Source organism: Glarea lozoyensis, assembly GCF_000409485.1.
Source record: "Glarea lozoyensis ATCC 20868 chromosome Unknown GLAREA16, whole genome shotgun sequence".
In the NCBI taxonomy this organism is placed as follows: Eukaryota; Fungi; Ascomycota; class Leotiomycetes; order Helotiales; family Helotiaceae; genus Glarea; species Glarea lozoyensis.
In genome coordinates, this window is record NW_007360990.1 from 132653 (window position 1) to 151054 (window position 18402).

The following is an 18402-nucleotide window of genomic DNA, read 5'->3' on the forward strand; positions in this document are numbered from 1 at the left end:
CGGCGTTTGAATCCTTGCCTCTATCATCAAGACTTGCCCGATATGGAAAGCTCTTCGACGATATTGACTATTCAATCACGATCTCGTGTCTCTTCCAAAGGATATTTCCCACCAGCCAAACATAGTCCATGGTACCATTGATATGATATCTATTCCACCCCCGCTTTCCAGCCAGTCGCATGCGAGTCGTCCACTCATTCCAACTGCCTTCCCCCCAAATCCCTCGTATCAATAGTCCCGCCCTGCCGTCCAGCGGCCCAGACCAGCCGGCAAACGGTGCATCCATCATTCCAAAAGCTTGTTTTCACACCCCATCACGATTCCATCTTGGCAGACTCTTGGCGAAGTTTTTAAGACCATGACGAAACCCACCACATCCGAGATGTATTTCGAGGGCGTTGTACTTGGTATTGTGAGCTTCTCGTGGTCGAAATACAGTGCTGACACTGGCAACAAAGCGGGCCAAAACCACCAAACCTCTGAGCGGAACAGGAATCCCTGACTTAAGCTCCTTCCTTTCTAGGCATAACTCTTCGAAGCTAAACGTCCAATTCCGACCCCCCGATAGAGCCACGATGGCGGATAAGGAAGTTCACATCCCGAGGTCTGAACCCCTCCCTCAATCTTGATGACCGTTGTTGCATAGTAATTGACAGTCCAGAAAGCACTGATCGCTCACGGCCAAAGAAGCAAATTTCTTGCACGCAAATTATGGAAGTGTTTTGAACCTTGTAGATTTTGGCGGATGACCAATCATGGGTCTGAGTGATAAGGACCGCAACCACACTGTCGGAAATAACCTCACTAATCAGAGTGAGTTCCAGCGTACGCCTCCTCTGCATTGCATTGCAGGAGGTTCATCTCCTATCTCGTGGTGACGGCGCCGAGGAAGTGACGGCATGCAATGAATTTATGGAGGGCAGTGAGTAAACCATTTGTGATATAAGTGCTGTGTGACAGTGCGAGATACAGTGATGCATGTAGGAGGCGGTTTATCAGAGAGAGGTATGGCAAAATAGTGATGAGATGTCACAAGGGTGAGGAAGATTTACCTAAATTTGTTGGATTTTTTCACTACTCTTGTGTTTTCACTTGACCAATGTCCTGTATGGACTACTGTCTTTCCCCAAGAGAATTGGTTGAATAGTGGTCACAAAGTTACAAATCAACTATAGCAATTTCTTTCTGGGAAATGAACAGACCGCATTATTCGTTTAAAGATAGTCAATAATTGAACCCAAAGGTAGCAAAGTGTACTTTTGTTCGGCTTGACTATATTGCCCCTATACAAAGAAAGCCGAAATGGAGAGGGCACACTTGACCCCGTCGATTTCCATCCACATTTCATCACTTCATGCCGTGAAATAAAATGGCAAGATGACAAATAACCGTTGGACACACTATCAAAACCGCGCCTCATTGCCCAATTCATAAATGTCCCGCACAAGTAGACGCTGTCCCAACAATCATTTCGATCAATACGCCTCCTTTAGACAGTTGGCCGTCAACGGATCAGATATCAATTGCAGACAAATCCACCAATCGGATCCAAAACGCCATCAATCAAGTTCAAATAGGGCGTCTAGGGAAGAGCTTTCTTCTTCAGCCCTCCCTCTTCCCAAGCAGGTTTAAGATTAGGTTTTCTCTTCCTCGATCCCTCCCCATTAACACCCATACCTCCATTCTTCATCTTCTCCTCATGACTCCTCTTCTCAGCAGCAGCTTTCATATCCGCCATTCTCTTCTCAATTGCAAGCAGCGCATTCCCCCTGATTTCAGTTCTCACACGTTCGTTCTTCTGATCCCGAGCTTTCAGCAATGTCTCGCTAGCTGGAGCACCGTGAAGGAGATTCGTGAAGGTATCTCTGTGCGCTTGTTCCTGGGCTGCTGTGCGGCGGACTCGACGAGGATGGTACTGGCATGTTGGATGGTGGGCTTCCTCGCCTAGACGCATTACGTTTTCCCAGGAGGCGAGACAGAGGAAACACCATTCATTGCCGCAACGACCTGGATTACGTTAATATGGCCTAGATGTTCAAAAAGAGAGAGGTCACTTACACATCATGTGGTCGCAACCTTCTGAGCGGAAGACACCTTGATGACATTCTGGACAGATCTGGGACTGCTCTTTCGCTAGCAGCTTTGCGGTCGCTTCAGCTTCTTCGAGGCGTTCTATTTGTTCTTCCGAGGTGTCAAACTCGGCACAAGTGACATTGTCATGCCATGGTAGTTTGTGAAGGACACAGGTAGCGAAAGAACATGTATTGCAAACCATCTTTGGATTCTGCTTATCGACATGTTTCTGACCGGATTTGCATGTAGGCGACAGACACATGATGATATCCGGTGAGTCCAGGAGCATGAGGTACTTATATCTTGTCAAGGCAGATTTGGTTGCATACTTCTCAACCTCATCGGCGGACAGACGATGATGACAGAAGAGACAGATGAGTCTATGGATCGACCCTTCGTCTAGCGTGGACTGGATAGAGTGTTGGATACACGAAATACAAGCCTTGTATGGGTGGTCCTCACAATTGGCTGTGATCTTTGATGACGGTGGAAATGAGTCTGGTGGTAGAGTTTCAGCGCAAATGGCACATTCAATCTCGTTGTTACTTGAATCTGAGGGTGGATTGATTTGTGTAGTATCAGGCCCTGTTAGACGATAGTTGTCTCTCGGGTTCTGATCGTATTGACCCTCATCGACAGGAGTCCGATGTGTTCTTTCATCCACGTCGAACCCCGAATTGACTATATCCTGTTCCAAGTCATGATATTGATCTGGAAGATCTTCTTCTTCTGGCTCCGGCTCCAATGCACGATTGACTTCCGTTGAAATTCCGTCAAGTCGATAGCCAGTGCCGTACGGGTTAGGTGGTGGTGGTGGGAGTCGTCGCATGTACGCATTTCGCGGATTTCGCAAATTTCTACCATACCCACGACCTCGTCCCCTAGGACCACCTCTGCCTGGGACATTTCTAACAGCGAGCTCAACTTCAGAATCGGAATTGGATTCTTCTTCCGACTCGGTAGATTGCTCAGAATAAGCACGCAATCCATTGAATCGATCTCGGGGGGTTCTGGCATGTCTAAGTACAGGTCTCGGTCTCGCTCGACTTCCACCAGATGAATTGCCTTCAAGGGGAGCTTGACGTGGGTTTTCTTGTTGTGGCTCATTCGTGTTGATGATAGTGGGCTCTGCATCTATCTCTCTTTGGGCATCGGCGAGCTCATTGGATGATACGCCAGGGTTGACAATTTGGGAATGGTTATTTGGTCCTGGATATTGATTTGAGGATTCGAAGTCGGCCGGCCGATACTCAGGCCATTCCCCGTCGGACATGTTCCCAGATTCCATATCTTGGTCCTGGCCATGGCCATTTGGACTAGGCTCGCTGGATGTTTTGCTCATGTGCTCGTCCAACATATTTGTGAGTCTAGTATGATACCCGCCCATCAATTCATCTTCCTCAATCGCAACCTCTGCATTGTGGTCTGAATCATGTTCATCAGGAGCTGCAGCTGTGTATGGAGGAGGCGGTGGGACCGGAAACTCTCCACCATTCTTCAGCCAGTTTTGGATGCGTTCCACCTGATCTTCTTTGTGGTCATCATTTAGCTGTTTTGCGAGATCGAACAGTGCCGTGAAAAGAACTGCACGATTTGGTGGTCCTTCTGGTAGAATATTGTATTGGCGTAATATTTGTTGCATGTGTAGATTGTGGTGCTCCCTAAATGTTAGGCCAAAGACCTCGAGGCGTTGGCCATCGGTGTTGATAGCTGCCATCGTGAAGTCAACCCTTCCAAAGCGCGCAGGCAATGTCTAAGTAGATCGATCTTTCTGAGTTGCTTTGTGAAAATTGACAGTAGATAAAAACCTTTTCCCTGTCAAGACGTGATATGTTTAGGTCCTTGGTATACAAAGCTGCTGTCAGAAGCTGGCTATGGTGGCCTGATTTGATGTTGTGAAGTAGACGACGACAGTAAGTCGAGGTCTGATGGCAACCCTCCGATATTGCTTAAGGCAGAAGAGGCTAGTGTGCCTGATTGAGAAATACCTAGGTAGGACTCGAGCTCCCTAGACTGGTGAAGTGGAATATATCAAGGTGAATAGCAAATCCCTCAACAACCCCCACTAAGCCCGATCTATGACTGGGACCTAGCTCACCAGAATGAGTAGACAGAATGGATTAATATGAATACCGAATTATTTGTGATCGGCGACCTTGAATTTCGTTGCAATATTGAGAGTGGCTTGTTGTTAGGTGTTGATGAGGCTTGTCTTGGCTCGCAGGTTGTTGCCTATTTGACCTAATTGATAGCTTGTTGCGGCCTGGGGTGCCTTGGATGTTAAGGCAAGTGTTGCACGAGTTGGAAACTAAATGTACAGTCTCTTTTGGCAGTTATGGTTTTGTAAACTGAGTGGCTGTTTGGGGGAATTGAAATGATGACGAAGTTAGGCTTTAAAGGTGGTGGTTGTGATATCGCGGGCCGCGCCGAACGAATTAGACGCGCAAATTTCTTCGCACAGAAGATATATCATGAAGGAAAAAGTAACAATGAATACGAAAAATGCTGATTGATATTTTCAAGCTGCTCTTGTAATCATTCTTTAAAATCTTGAAAACCGAAGTAATAAGGTCGGCATGCAATATCTCTGTGAACCTACACCCGTGGAACCCGAGAGTTCTTTCTCACATGAGAAATTAAAGGGTTATAATTCGTTGAAATTATGTGTCTCTTTTTGCATTTACCAAGGGCTAATGCTCTCATCAACAAGCCAGAGGAATTGTACTCAGCCATTGACCTAGTTCTTGCCTAGTTATCTCACCTTTCTCATAGGGCTCTTATTGTGAGATGAGAGACTTATCTCAACGTGAGCGTTGGAAACTCTAGCTCATATGAGACTCGCAGCACTAGAATTCTGGGCTATTTGAGGTTACTAATATTTGGCTTGGAGCTTGTTTCTCATCCTCACTCACTCTCGTCAACCGGCTTCGAATATGTTGCCCTTAAGAATCCAGCCTGTATCGATCAATGAAACGATCGAGGTAGAAATCAAGCGTGTACAAATAATACCGAACAACAAACTTGATACAGTAATATTTTGTACCTAAACAATTGCAATAGCCCTACAAACTCCATCCGATATCTGGAAGCACTGAAATCTCCAGATGAAGGCCAATCAAGTTTAATAGATAGAACAACGAACCCCTACATCTTGACGAATCATGTCATGATAATGAATGATACAAATGACTAGATACATACTGAAATATGCTTCTCTCCAGCATTTTGAGACAACGACATGATCAGCATCCTGAATTCTACTTGAATGCTGACGGCTACGTTCCGCTTCCGTTCCGCACATTAAGGTTATCTACGACATGCAACAAAAAGCGGAAAGGAAGAGGGCTGATTCTGGTGGCGATATCATCTTGAGCGAGCCTTTTGAGGGTTTTAGATTCTTATTGGCGTGATTTTGATAAGCATCTCAATAACGAATAGGCTCTTGACGGCTATTGACAGAGAAAGTCACGATGCACAACGAGACCACATTTCACTTTGAGATGAACTCAAAGAACCAAACATCCACGTGATATCAAATCCAACGGTTCTTTCAAGTTTGCCCCCTTTCATGGTTGTGAAGTCCCAGCAAAACCTAGATAGGGAGATCCCACTCCACCCCCACGTGCGTCCCTCTCCCCATAGGGAACGCTGAAACAAACGACAAAAGGCGATGGCCGGTAAACTGCATAATTGTGGATGTGTTTCGTTTCGAGAGACCAATCGAGCGATTTTCCACTTCTGCTGATTCGACATGTCATGCCTGGTTTGGGCAATTTAAACCGCCTATCAGAGTTCAAGCTCGTTCATCTTTTACGAATCACATTCAAATGATCTACGGTGGAAGCTTTAATTTACTTACCTCGTCATGGCTGCTCGACAGGAGCTGTATTTCATGTCAGAATTTTTCTGAAGACAAAGGATGACCCAAGAAGCTCAGGAAGATCTTAGATGATGACCATAAAATCCGGGTGAGAAAAATTCTCTCAACCACGTCAAGGACAGCATACAGAGATGATCCCTATCTGCCTCGAGCCGATACACAATATATTCCGGATCGTCAGCTTAATGAAATAACTACGGGGGTATCCCGTCTGATCGGTTGAAAGAGAACGGAGATTGCATGAGAGCCTGTGCGGTCGGCCCAAACTCTCGGAACAGAAGCCGGTGACGGGATGTCTTGGGTTGCCCATGATGAACCCCTGAGCGCCTGAATCAGATGAACGGGACCCTTCTCCTTTCTGAATCCGAGGAGAGTTTGCGGAGCGACGTTTCTCAAGCATTCGTGTTGTGGCTCTTGGCTGGGTCATAGGGAGCCAGGATAACCCTCTTGGAAGTGTGAAAGGGTCTCGGTAGAACACTCGTGGAACAATTTTAGAAGGTTTGGTGGCCTTCTCTCGCTCTCACTCCCATTTTGGGGTTGTCTTTGCGCCCTGACGGACGAGGAAGGTGCACGCAACCGTGGAAGTGGAACCGTGGAACGGCAGATTGGCTGGTGGAAAGAGGATGGCGGTGCCCGTTGCCTTGGGAGAGAAGGTCGTTGCAACTTTTGATACCTCGCTTCGGAGCATCGTGCAAGGCTGTGGACGTGAATTGCTGGGTCGATGAGTGGGTTTCGGTACTTGAAAGCTGTTGAGTGGTGTGACGGACAAATATTTCCAGAGTGGCTGCAGACGAAGGCTTTGAAGCCGTCGGAGCAAATCTCGGAAGGGTACAGAAAATGAAGTGCCTTCAAGGAACGTATAGAAATTGGTATCACAATTTCTGGCAGGCTAAAGTGATGACGACTGCCACATCGCCGAAGTGGAAAAGAAGAAGGCCAAAGACGCCGGAAAAGGTACAGTATCCAGCTTTTGTAATGAGTACTGAACTTCGCACCTCAATGTACAACCACCGAGACAAGTTCTTCTGTACCACAAACATTACAAAACGCACAAATTCTGGATGAAGATTCCAGTTTAGGTTTAGTAGTGCAACGGTCCCAAGCCCAAGACCCAAATAATGCAGGTTCAACGGGCGACCCTGCATGCTGTCCCACTTGGGAGTTCCAGCGGAATCAAACCCCAGTGGTAACCCAGTCGGATCCAGTTGCGTCAAACCGTCGCTCTGGAAGAAGGCAGGAAGCGTCAAAGGTTACTCAATCGAAAGACACTGTTCCAGTGCGACGGGAGAGAACCTTCTCTTGCATGTCAACGGGTCCTACGATATGGCTTCCATCCAGCTTCGATAGCATGGATGTAACAGCTGCCGGACCGTCGATGGCCTTCCACGCGAGCGTCAAAGGACACATGTACGAGTCTTGCACGTAATAATGCATGGAAGATGGGAGGAACCAGAGACGCTCAGCCGGCAGCTGCTGGTAACGATGATATTTCGAATAACCGAGACACCACGGGGGCCTCCGAAAGGGTAATAGACGAGGAGGGCGACGTCAAATGAGTAGATCTTTGCCGTCCTGTGCCTGAACTCCAACCATGTCGCATGTGTGACTATATTATTATAGCAATATCATATCATAAAAGCGCTACGAGAGCGCCAGTTTAGAGAATGATAGCGTGAAGTTTACCGCCATGCATGACCTTGTAGTGTGGGAGTGTTGCTCTGCGGCAATGCAAACGCGCTCCTTCAAGCGAACAAACTTTTATTCATTTGCTTTACGAGCAAGATGACGACTGGTCAGAAATCAGGATTCCATGAAACTTTCCAGACGGGAGGGAGAGTGAGTATTGTGTTTTACAGGCTTGCGAAAAAGCAAGTAAAGTTTTTCGCGCACCGATCCCATGGCAATAATGCGTGAAGCCGTCTCCAAGGCCTCGGTCACTCATGCACTGGCGATCGAAAGGGATTGTTGATCATTTGTAGAACCTTACACTTGCTGGGCTTCAAGAGAAGAAACAAGTCTCGACGAAGGCGTATGAGAGAATATGTGACAGACTTGCAAATTGCAGTCCTCAATGGCCGGCCAGATGAGTTGGCTTTTGGACCCCAGATTCTTCGTAAAGCCACATCGGTTGAGAGATTGGTTCTCCCGGGGCTTGTCTCTTCATCAAACATCTGTCGCGAAAAGAACGAAGCTCTTTGACGATTGTCTCGAGCATCTACCTTTTGTGATGAAGTTCGGCGCTGATGTCCAACCTCTTTGGGAAAATCTTCTCCTCCCCGAGACTTTTTCTGCGAGCGTCCGCTGTCAGAATTCAGATTTGCGTATTCCGTACGATCGACGCCCAAGCCGGGGCTCGACTGAGATGCCGGTATGCGCTAATGTCAGGTACAGCCTGCAGCGAACTCCTGCAACGAAGTTCTAGGCAGGGGCATGAGTTCTGGGTTACTTTGAAGTGAATGTCTGTGAAGCTGTGGTGTAGGTTGCAAAGCTAAAGAGAAAAGTATAATAAGAAGAGGCAATGTCTTAAGCATAGTCTTCCGTGCAATAACGACCATAGAGCATCATATACACACGCGTTAGAAAGTTTGTAAGATTACAATAATTAGTGGCCAACGATGACCGTTTGGGTGGTTTCGGAACTCGGTAAACATCTAGAATACCACAACTCGCTTAATTGCTGAGAAGAGCCGGTCTCAAACATGCCCTGCTCAATGACCCTCATCCTCTGCTCTGGTAACCCTCAAGCCATCGTCGGAGCATCTGCCTCCTCGAGCTCGTCGACGACTCAACACCCTCTCGTCTACCAGTCTCTTACCCCTATCAAACAAAGTGATCCAGCGCACTCAAACACTGTGACCTCTATATTGCGACGGCGCTGAAGCCTAATTAGTGAACGCGACAGTGAGACCACACCATTCAGCATCAGCGACATTCTGGTTGGAGGCTATTCGTTCGCGACGGTGACGCTGAAATCAATCACAGCGCTCGATCTGGGTCAGGCGCATCAAGACGACTTCTAATTCCTCGATCTGTGTCGTACGGAGTAGCTGGTACCGCACACTTAAACAGTCAGTATGACTCGCTCTTTGCGATACGTGCCCCTCCAATAATAGGGCATCAAGGTACAGGAAACACAAGAAGCTGAGCCAGTCTGTCCGAACGGTCAAATTCCTGGTGAGGCGCGGTAATTACTCGCTCTCTTCTCGCCATTGTCGTGTAATAGCTGTGGGAGCCTAGGAGGATGGGAGCGCCACTTGAGGCGATGAGAGGGGGAGAAGAAACATTCGCTGGTTTGCAATTATTGCTTTGGCAGCTTGTTGATTTCGCTCATGATTTGTCGCACTTCACACTTACCTGTTCAGCTCGCATTACGCCATGATATGATAGATGCCCGATGGAGGGTGGTCCTAACGAATGCCCTGAGATATTGCTCACGGTGCTTGTGCTTCGATTCTGGCATCTTTCTGCTTTTTTTGCATCGTTATCTGCTTCTGTTGGTGTTGATGGTGTGGCCAAGTTGGTCCAACCTTCATGAGGTTTCGGAGAGCGAGCCGCTGCATAGTTATCGGGATTAGTGTGTTGGCGGAAGCGGCCCTCCCCTTTCACCTGCCGAGGTGACTGAAACATTAGTGAGCCTCTCGGCCGTGCGTTGTGTTGAGATTCTGGAAGGTGTGGATGTCGGTTCGTTGCCTCGTGGAACACGCAGAAGGTTGGAAGCTTTGTAGACGCTGGGTTGGGAGTGGATTTTGATGAACCCTCCCACACCCATTCGCGGTGTCACGACCCTTGCTCCCCTTTTCCATATGCCTCTGCCCAGCAATTCGTTTCTCCCCCCGTTATGCTATTAACCTAGCCTGTTTAGGACCGCGAGGAACTGACATCCTTGACTTCCACGAGCAATGCACACTGTGAGCAACGCCGCACCAGGGCAGTTGAACAGACGGAGCACAACTGCAACCACGGAAGGAAACCAGTAGAGAGGTTTTGCAACTTATGGGATTATGATTGCATGATTACGAGTCATATAATTATGATCATTTTCAAAATAAGAGGTTTTGCAGCTTTTAGGACTTAGTTCGTCATTTAGCGCGTAAGAGACTATTTCGACCCGAATAACTTCTTAATTAGGACGATTAGATTTAATCCCAAATAAATCCCATAGGACTATATAGTCTCAAACGCGATTTTGGGATTATAAAGTTCTATCGGAGCTCCGAAAGAGAGAAAGTATAAATTACATGAAACTATAGCGCTAAACTATAATAGGAAGTTAAACAGTAATCCCAAAATCTGCAAAACCTCTCTAGTGTTCTTTGCGCCTCTTGTATGGACTCCCGGGACTCAGTAATGACCTTTCCGGGTCATTCTGACGGTCATCCTAGCACATGGAACTGCAGTTAATGTACCGGAATAACGAGTCCAGGAGCGGACGCCGTGCTCAATTTGAATTTGTTGGTTCGAACTTTGTGGCTGGAGTTGGTATTCTGAACTGCTTGCCCCTTTCTCTGGTCTTTCTGGTAGCCAACAGTGCCCAAATGCAGGTCTTGACTAGCAGTCAATATTGAGCACCTACTCTCCAGAGCTGATCTCTCGTGATTCACATCTGCAGCATGCACAGGTCATTGTGCAGCAGAATGCAGAGTTGGATCTGAGTAATACTTCCCTTTCTGCAAGCCCATTCTATGCAGCTCTCATGTACGGTTGCAAAATTAGATCCCATGGGCCAACGGTTTGGTAAAACAAGTTGCAATTTCGCGCCTCTGTCTCGTTCTCTAGAGTGGACTATCTCGTGCCTCCTTGCGGCAATGAGAGGGCACTAGACAAACATAATGTTTCGAGTGGGGCATCCAAAATGTCCCGTTTTCATTAGATTGAGTGTGATCTGCCCTCATCTCCCACAATCAGCACTTTCGGTGGTGATCCTCAATGCCCGGTTGTGTCACTGCTCTCGTTCCGCCGTTCACCCCCTTTTTCCTTTTCCACGTTGGATGTGCACAACCCTATCACATCAACCATCTATTTTATTTTTACCACATTTTGCCTGACGGCGCGCCGCCAGCTTGACAATACGGTTTTAGAAGCAACCTCCACTGCTCGTCTAAACACGTTCCTCGCCCTGACTTGCTCATAGCCAAACTATAAAACTGCTCAGACCAACAACCATAGTCGTACCTGATAATTCTAGGTCCCCATGATGATGATTTCTTGGAGCCACGGACGACCATCTCATTTTGATTTATCTTTTTTTCCTTCCGTGTTCCCCTAGTCCCGCGGCCGACCAGCATCACCATCCCAGCAGCAGTGTGGCCTGCCCTGCTCCCAGTCGCCGGGCCACCAGCGAGTAACCCCCAAGGAGAGATCACCCCCTTGTTCGCACTGGCACTCATTTTGTTACTATGACTATAAGACATGGCAAACCCCCTTCGCACAACCAAAGTTATCTTTTGCTTCCAAAGTACTAAATCCCCTTCGCCTCGTTCGCACAGAAAGAAAAAAAGTCCATCTCATCCTCGCCGCAAAAGAGAGAGCTACTCACATCCTCAACCTCCCTATTCTGGACATTACCATCTATTCGTGCTCACTCAGACCACTCAGCTTGCAACGCTGTACCGTACTTAGACCTCGCGTCCTGCAACCACTTTACCACCCTCGCAGCACTTTTAGTTCAGACAGGTTATCCAATCCGGGCTTCTGCTATCATCATCCGCCCCGTCTCACCAGCAGCACCAGTTCACGCAGACACAACAGCAGCCTGCCGCATCTATATCGGTCGGCTTCCAAGACGGTGCACGAATCTTAGTGCTGCATTAAGGTCCCAGCTCCCATCGCGCCGTCGCAGCGCCTGTTACAAAGTTTCAGCATACCTGTCAAAGCAACCTGGTCTTTCGAAATTCAATAATAAGTCCTGTCCGACCGTCAGCAATTCAATAAAAGTTTAGAAACAGTTTGGAAAGTTTCGCGGTTTGATCGAAAAAGAGAGAAAGCAACATTCATTACAAACGTGTTTGGCCAAAGCAAAAGTTCATTTGTCACTATCACTCGGAACTCCCCTATTGGGCCCTGTTCATCCAAGCAACAATCGCAACGATATAATACGTGAGTCAGACCCTTTGCTTGTTTCCAATCCTTGGAAACTCAAGAGACAATGGCAATCATTGTGGCAATACGCGCTGGAAACAAGTTTCATTTATAAGTAAGAGAGACTAACACAATATCCGTCTACAGATCCAACCGACATGATGATTTCCACCGAAGTTCAATCATTTAACATGGGCCGTGGAGCCTACGATACAACGGATCTTCCTAAACCTCCTCCACCGAAGCCTCGATAAAGCGCATTCGATCGTCCAATTCAACACCGAATCCACAACCGACCACAAGCCAACCCCGAACCAGCTTCACACACAACTTCCGCAGGGCCCCGATGATACCCCAGCGTCGAACGAGCGATTCTCGATTTCAACACCACCCATATTTTTACACTTTCTGATATAGCGGCTCTCGCGAGTCCAACCTTCTAATACCCATCATCACAAACATCGGCTTCCTGTACATTATCATGCCACGACCTTGCGACGATTCTCATTCAAATTTCCCACACCCAATATCCCACATTCCAACTAGAAGCGTCGCAATCGACTGGTCATCTCGAGCCCTCAAGCCACCATACCTCGGGTATCGACCACCCCATCGCGCCCGGCGAAGAGCGAGAACACACACGCAAAACATCACACAGAGTGCTATAGCAGCTCGTCACTGCCTGGCCTTGTATTTATATATTTTGTGATCACTCGAGCGAAAAACCCCGGCGTTGCATCTAGACTTATCTGGGAACTGTGTACACATATTTGGGACACCATTTAGCGATTTCACTTTTCTTTCGCACCAGGCGTTCATTATTTCCTTGTACCATCATCATCATCTGGTATTCCTATTATTTCCTTGGGGGCTACATAAAAATTGGGATTTTCGGGATAAAACTGGGCAATTGGATGGGAAAAGATATTTGAATTTTTGGATTTTGCGCATATAGACTTTGCTTTTTTTTGTTTTTCGTATTGGTTTTTTGGCTTACACTTTACACTCTGCTTCAAAGCACGCTTGGTTGGAGTTGAGGAACGAATTCACATCCCCACGGATGTTTCGTTCCTCCCGTTTGTATAGGATATGGAATAGTTGACTGCTTTATCTGCTTTAGCATTTTTTACCTCTGCTTTTGTCTTCTATTTCTCCAAGACTCTGTTTGTACTCTACTGTAGTCGTTTGTGTATCTGTTTTTGCCATCTTCTGCTTTATTCCCTTGCAAGATTCATCAGATGCGAGAGATTCTGGCCCTCTGCCTCGAATATCCTCGGGGCTGGATCCTGAACGAAAGCAGTTTGGGCGAGCGACAAAAGACGGATTTCTTATACCCCATCATAGACTTGTACGAGAAGAAGAAATACTCTGCAGAGAGTTCATGGGAAAATTTGGGAAGGAAGGGATAGCAAAAGAAACACCTGGGAATTCTTTTTGCGGAATTGTGAGCGAGATATTTACGGGTTTTAATAGTATTGCGAGAGATACCTTAATTATATCATAGTCTGTTTGGTTCAAAACCACTTTCTCTGTCTTTGCCGTCCATCATCGTTTATGACATACCATCCTCAAATCCCAATTCCCAAATGAGGACTAATAATTTCCCACAAAATCCCCTCAATACATCCATCCGACTTATCACATCAAACCAGGTTTCGGCATCAATCCCACCTCCTTTTCCCAGCCGTCCCCGAAGAACAACTTTCTGACCCGAATAAAAAAGCAAAGCCCCGAAAGATACATGTCATACTAAGAAAAAAAACGGATCTAAGCTAAATGGATAGGGATATTTTAAACCGTCCTCTCCTCCCCCCCTGGCGTGCGTGATACCGCCCCGTTTTTCCCCATGCCACCCCGTGTCATGCCAAAAGGAAGAGTGAGGTGGGCAGCCATGTCATCATGGACCTTGTTTGGTGTTGCAACCTTTTTCATGGAGATGTAATTTTAACCGAGTGCTTTTCCCAGAGTTGGTTAGTTTGTTTGCTGTATGATTCGATTTGAATGTGTTTAAATAAATAGGAAATTTTGTAATTCTAGAATCATGCAAAGAAGCCCCGACCCGATGTCCTGGGACGAAACCGTTTATTTTTTTGCTGGTTCTGGATGGATGGATGGATGGAGCCCCTTATCGGGTTGCATGAGTGGTGTGGATGGTGGGTTATTGGGGGGTTTGGTGAGGGCGTGGGGGTGAGTTTCGCGTTTCGAAGGGGAGCGGAAGGGTGAGGGGCGGAGCGGGGTGGGATGGAGGATGGAGGCTTGGCGGTGTGGTGGGTTGAGGTTGGATATCGAGGTTGATGATGTTCGGAAGCTCTGTAAACGACAACAACAGGGCTAAACACACAACAACAATCATTCTCATACTCACGCTCTACTCCACAAACCCCAATCTCCCTCAAAACACTGCACCTCGCACCGCACCCAGCTCCTGCTCATACCTTGCGCGCCCAATTCCACATAAACCCCACCATGTCCATAATCCAACAAGTAACCACCGCCTCCCTCTCGGACAACTGGCGCACCATCAACATCGACCTCCTCGACCCAGAGTCCTCCTCGAACTTCGACACCTCAACCCTCCACCCGGCGTTCGCGCCCGTGGATGAGAACGAGATACGTGGGTTGGGACAGCAGGTGCGGCAGTTATTGCGGGGTGGAGATGCGGAGGGGGCGTTGAGGGGGGCGTTGGAGGGGGCGCCTTATGGGGGGGAGGAGGGGGTTAAGGTGAGATATTTCTGTTTTCTGGGGGGGAGAGGGAAGAGGGAGGGGAAATGGGGAGAAGAGGGGAAGGGAGAGGGAGGGTTGGAATAGGACTGATTTAAAACAGGAAATCCATTTACAAACCGTCACGGAGGTTTTGCAGTCGATTAAAGCGAGTGAGATGACGCCTATGCTACAGAGAATCTTTCAGACGGAGGGGGGAAGTGATGTTTTGGATGTTCTTATGAAATATCTGTACGTTCTATCTTTCCCTAACCATACCCTCTCATATTCCACTCCCTCTTTCCCCTCCACTGTCCCTCTCCCCCATTCCCTCCCCTCTAATCCCCCTTTCTTTCCCCCCCTTCTCCCTCCTCAAATCTAAGACTCCCCAGATACAAAGGCATGGCCGCCCCCACAACCCGCACTAAAGCGCCCGAACCATCCACCGGCGGTTTCTCCCAAATGGGAGCTCGTCCTGGAGCTGCAAATGAGAGTAGTGGTGCGGCGATGAGCGTGCTGCTTAGTTGGCATGAGAAGGTTGTGGATGTGGCGGGATTGGGGTGTGTGGGAAGGTGTATGACGGATTGGCGGAAGGTTTAGGGGGTTGTAGAGGACATGATTGGGCCGAGGGATGAATGGGAGGAACAGGTAAGGGAGAAGGGATGTGGTGGTTGAGTGACGAAGAGAGACTAGAAAATGGAGAGACGAGATAATGTCAAAACGACAACCCGGAGAAAAAGTGGAAAATGAAGAAATCACGACATAAGGTTTTGGATTTGACGCTACCTAGTTGTGCCAGAGGTTTTGCTGCAACATGCGTGCTCTGAATTAACAATGCCCTCTTTAGGAAGCACCTAGATCAATATACCGCATACCAGTCCATCATCTCAAAGCATCAACCTAAAAGATCCGTACTTCGAAGACGTTGTGGACTACAACAACGATCTAATCATCGTCATATATCCTTATCGCCACTACAGTAGAGTCCCCGTACGTACCAAGTCATCGGCTTCGTACCACATAGATAGATTCAGCAATCCATCGATCTCCGACTTATTGACCCAACAATCCCGGGTCCGAACTTCGAGTTTCGTCAAGGGTTTTGGTGTCGGATATACATCCCATCCTCCATTAACACAAGGGCGCAGAACGCACACACCTAGGACTCCTCAAGCCTGTCACTCACCCCTCATTTCCACAAAAAAAGTACTCTCTCACGATTGATTTCGAGAATTTTTAATCATAATCACTGTGTATGATGATTATGTACATTGGAGTAGAAGAATAAAGTTATTTTATTTTTTTGACCAAATATCGGATCTACCGACATGCTTAGTTAGGTTTAAGAGTGTATAGTAAGTTTTATAGATAATAGGTATTAGAGTTCCTACTTTATCTCAAGTCGTGATTATATATACTACTAAGAATCAAGATTAAGAGTCTTTAATTTGTAATTATTTTACTAGATACTTCTTTAATTATAAGGGGTTGTACTGGTTGATTACTAAGTCGTAAGATAGTTGCGATTATAATTAAACCGATCCCTACTCACACCCACCACCATTAAAAAACCCACAACCCACGCCCAAAACATCTCTCTCGGCTTAGATCTGGCATCTCGCGGTTCAAAATCACGTCCTACACACCTCCCACATCAGACCTCCACATCCAACACATTCAAAACCCAATTCACCACCTTACTCTGATATAATAAACTAATCTACCTCTCCTAAACACCTTACCATATCACACCACCCTATCTCATTCCCACACCTCATTTTCTAATAAACGAAATACCCCTTCTTACACACTTACAAAACCCCCCCTAACCCATTATTACAACACTAAAGTATCCTTTTAAAGCTCGGCTCTCTTTTTATTGATCTATTTCGGCGGGTTGAGATGGATATGTGATGTGAACATTACCTTCAAAAAAAAAAAAGTTTGACATGACTTATTCTGCGCTAGCCACCGGCCCTCCGCAAAAAAGAGATACAATAAGCAAACTTCCAACGAGAGGTGTCAGGTTACGGGTATTTTGATCGTGCAGCGGGGTTTACCAGTTGCATCAGAAGTTATACTGGTACCCCTCAGTGATGATCAAAGAGCCTTTGGGTTTTCTTGAAAGATAAAATTTCTCGACAGATTTCCACTCACACTCAAGGTGTCGAGTACAAGAAATCCTCGCGACCGGTACGATTTAACTAAAACAAATACCCCAAAAAATCAGAAATCAAATTCAGCATTTGCGGCTTACGTCCGCATCCAAGCCTTTCTTCTGTCTCAAGACTCACACCTCCCACTCATGCACAACCGCCTTCCCATCCAAGCCCCTTGGTCTGAAATCCAGACTCTCAAGGCCTAAGCGCACGATATCAGCATCATATCTCTCCTTGACCCATTGCGCGAACATATCCATCCCCGCGCAAGCGCCCCCCGCAGTCCAAAACTGCCCCCCCCTCCCATCAACAACCCACTGCTCACCCACCCACTCCACCTGCGGCCTCAGCGCCCTCGCCATCTCAAGACAAACATGATTAGTAGTCGCCTTCACCCCATCCAGCACGCCCGTCGGCGCAATAATCAATCCCCCCGTACACGTAGTAAATACCCCCTTCCCCTTCTTCACATGTTCTTTCACATACTCCGCAAACCTCTCACTAAGCGTATAAGTTGCGGGGTCAGGGCCGCCTATGAGCAGGTAATCGAGATCCGGGGCATCGTCGCAGGTGGTTGTGGGGAGGACGCGGAAGCCGGAGGTGAGGGGGACGGGGGAGAGAGTTTCGGCGATGTGGTGGAATTCTATGTCGATGGCGCGCGCGGGGATGGAGAGGTAGGCGGGGGAGGTGGGGGAGGTGTAGTATTGGGTGAAGAGGCCGGCTTTGGTGAAGGCTTCGAGGTAGGGTTTTGAGGTGGAGGAGAGGATGTCGGTTGGGCCGGCGACATCGAGGGTTTGGAAGGGGATGAGGAGGATGCCGAATTGGATTGGTGGCATTTTGGCGGGGGATTGGTTGGATTGGTTTGGGGGGGTGGGACTTGGTTTTGGGTTTGAAGTATGATTGTGAGTTGAGATGTTGGGTTGAAGTGTTGAGTTCTTGCGACGTTAGTACTGTTGATATATAAAATCTCGCTTCGGGTTCGGATTTGGCAATCGGATTTACAACGAGTCGTACATCCGTTAGAACAACGACCGGTACCTCTGTATTCCGCGGCATATGGTAAAATTGTTGACTACGCCGATAGTTAACCCATTGCAGCATCTCTAAATGACCGATTTCACGACTTGCTGCATGAAAACGCGCGTTCAGAGAAATAGTACCAAGGTGCATTAATCGAAACGATGGAATAGAGTCCCTTTCCCAAATTCCGAGCGGAATCGAGCAAATTCCACGTACTAAATAGAAGCAGAAGTACGGCATAGTCCATAACAGGTCATGTTGAGACAAGTCGTAAGGGTAGTTGTCAACTCTGTCCATGTCGAGTCTCACTAAAACTGCCAACGAGGAAGCGCCCCTCGCGAACATTTGATCCAGTGCTATTACTGAAAATTGATCCTCTTCAGATTCGAAACACGTAGACACTCTCTCTGTATCCATCCTAAAAAAACGCCACCACGTGAATGTGAGTCTTCGGTAAAGTCCTTTCCGTTTGTGATATGCGGAAAGGAGCGA

The 18402-nt window shown here is 47.4% G+C and overlaps 4 protein-coding genes across 4 annotated transcripts; 1 reads left to right on the top strand and 3 right to left on the bottom strand.

Annotated features, from left to right (window-relative positions):
• Positions 1–1582: 1582 nt before the first annotated feature.
• On the bottom strand, positions 1583–3790 carry GLAREA_07325 (RING/U-box; the record flags this gene model as incomplete). The annotated part of the gene is made up of 2 exons (XM_008082013.1): positions 1583–2007; positions 2059–3790. 2 exons carry the CDS (start codon positions 3788–3790, stop codon positions 1583–1585), a joined length of 2157 nt encoding a protein of 718 aa, XP_008080204.1.
• A 7190-nt stretch (positions 3791–10980) lies between these two features.
• Positions 10981–11340, bottom strand: GLAREA_07326 (uncharacterized protein; the record flags this gene model as incomplete). The annotated part of the gene is made up of 1 exon (XM_008082014.1): positions 10981–11340. One exon carries the CDS (start codon positions 11338–11340, stop codon positions 10981–10983), a length of 360 nt encoding a protein of 119 aa, XP_008080205.1.
• Positions 11341–14497: 3157 nt separating this feature from the next.
• Positions 14498–15331, top strand: GLAREA_07327 (Arp2/3 complex 16 kDa subunit ARPC5; the record flags this gene model as incomplete). Its single annotated transcript, XM_008082015.1, has 3 exons — positions 14498–14752; positions 14856–14983; positions 15124–15331. 3 exons carry the CDS (start codon positions 14498–14500, stop codon positions 15329–15331), a joined length of 591 nt encoding a protein of 196 aa, XP_008080206.1.
• Positions 15332–17021: 1690 nt separating this feature from the next.
• GLAREA_07328 (Class I glutamine amidotransferase-like protein) lies at positions 17022–17726 on the bottom strand (the record flags this gene model as incomplete). The annotated part of the gene is made up of 1 exon (XM_008082016.1): positions 17022–17726. The coding sequence occupies one exon, from the start codon at positions 17724–17726 to the stop codon at positions 17022–17024; it is 705 nt and encodes a 234-aa protein (XP_008080207.1).
• Between the last annotated feature and the right edge of the window lie 676 nt (positions 17727–18402).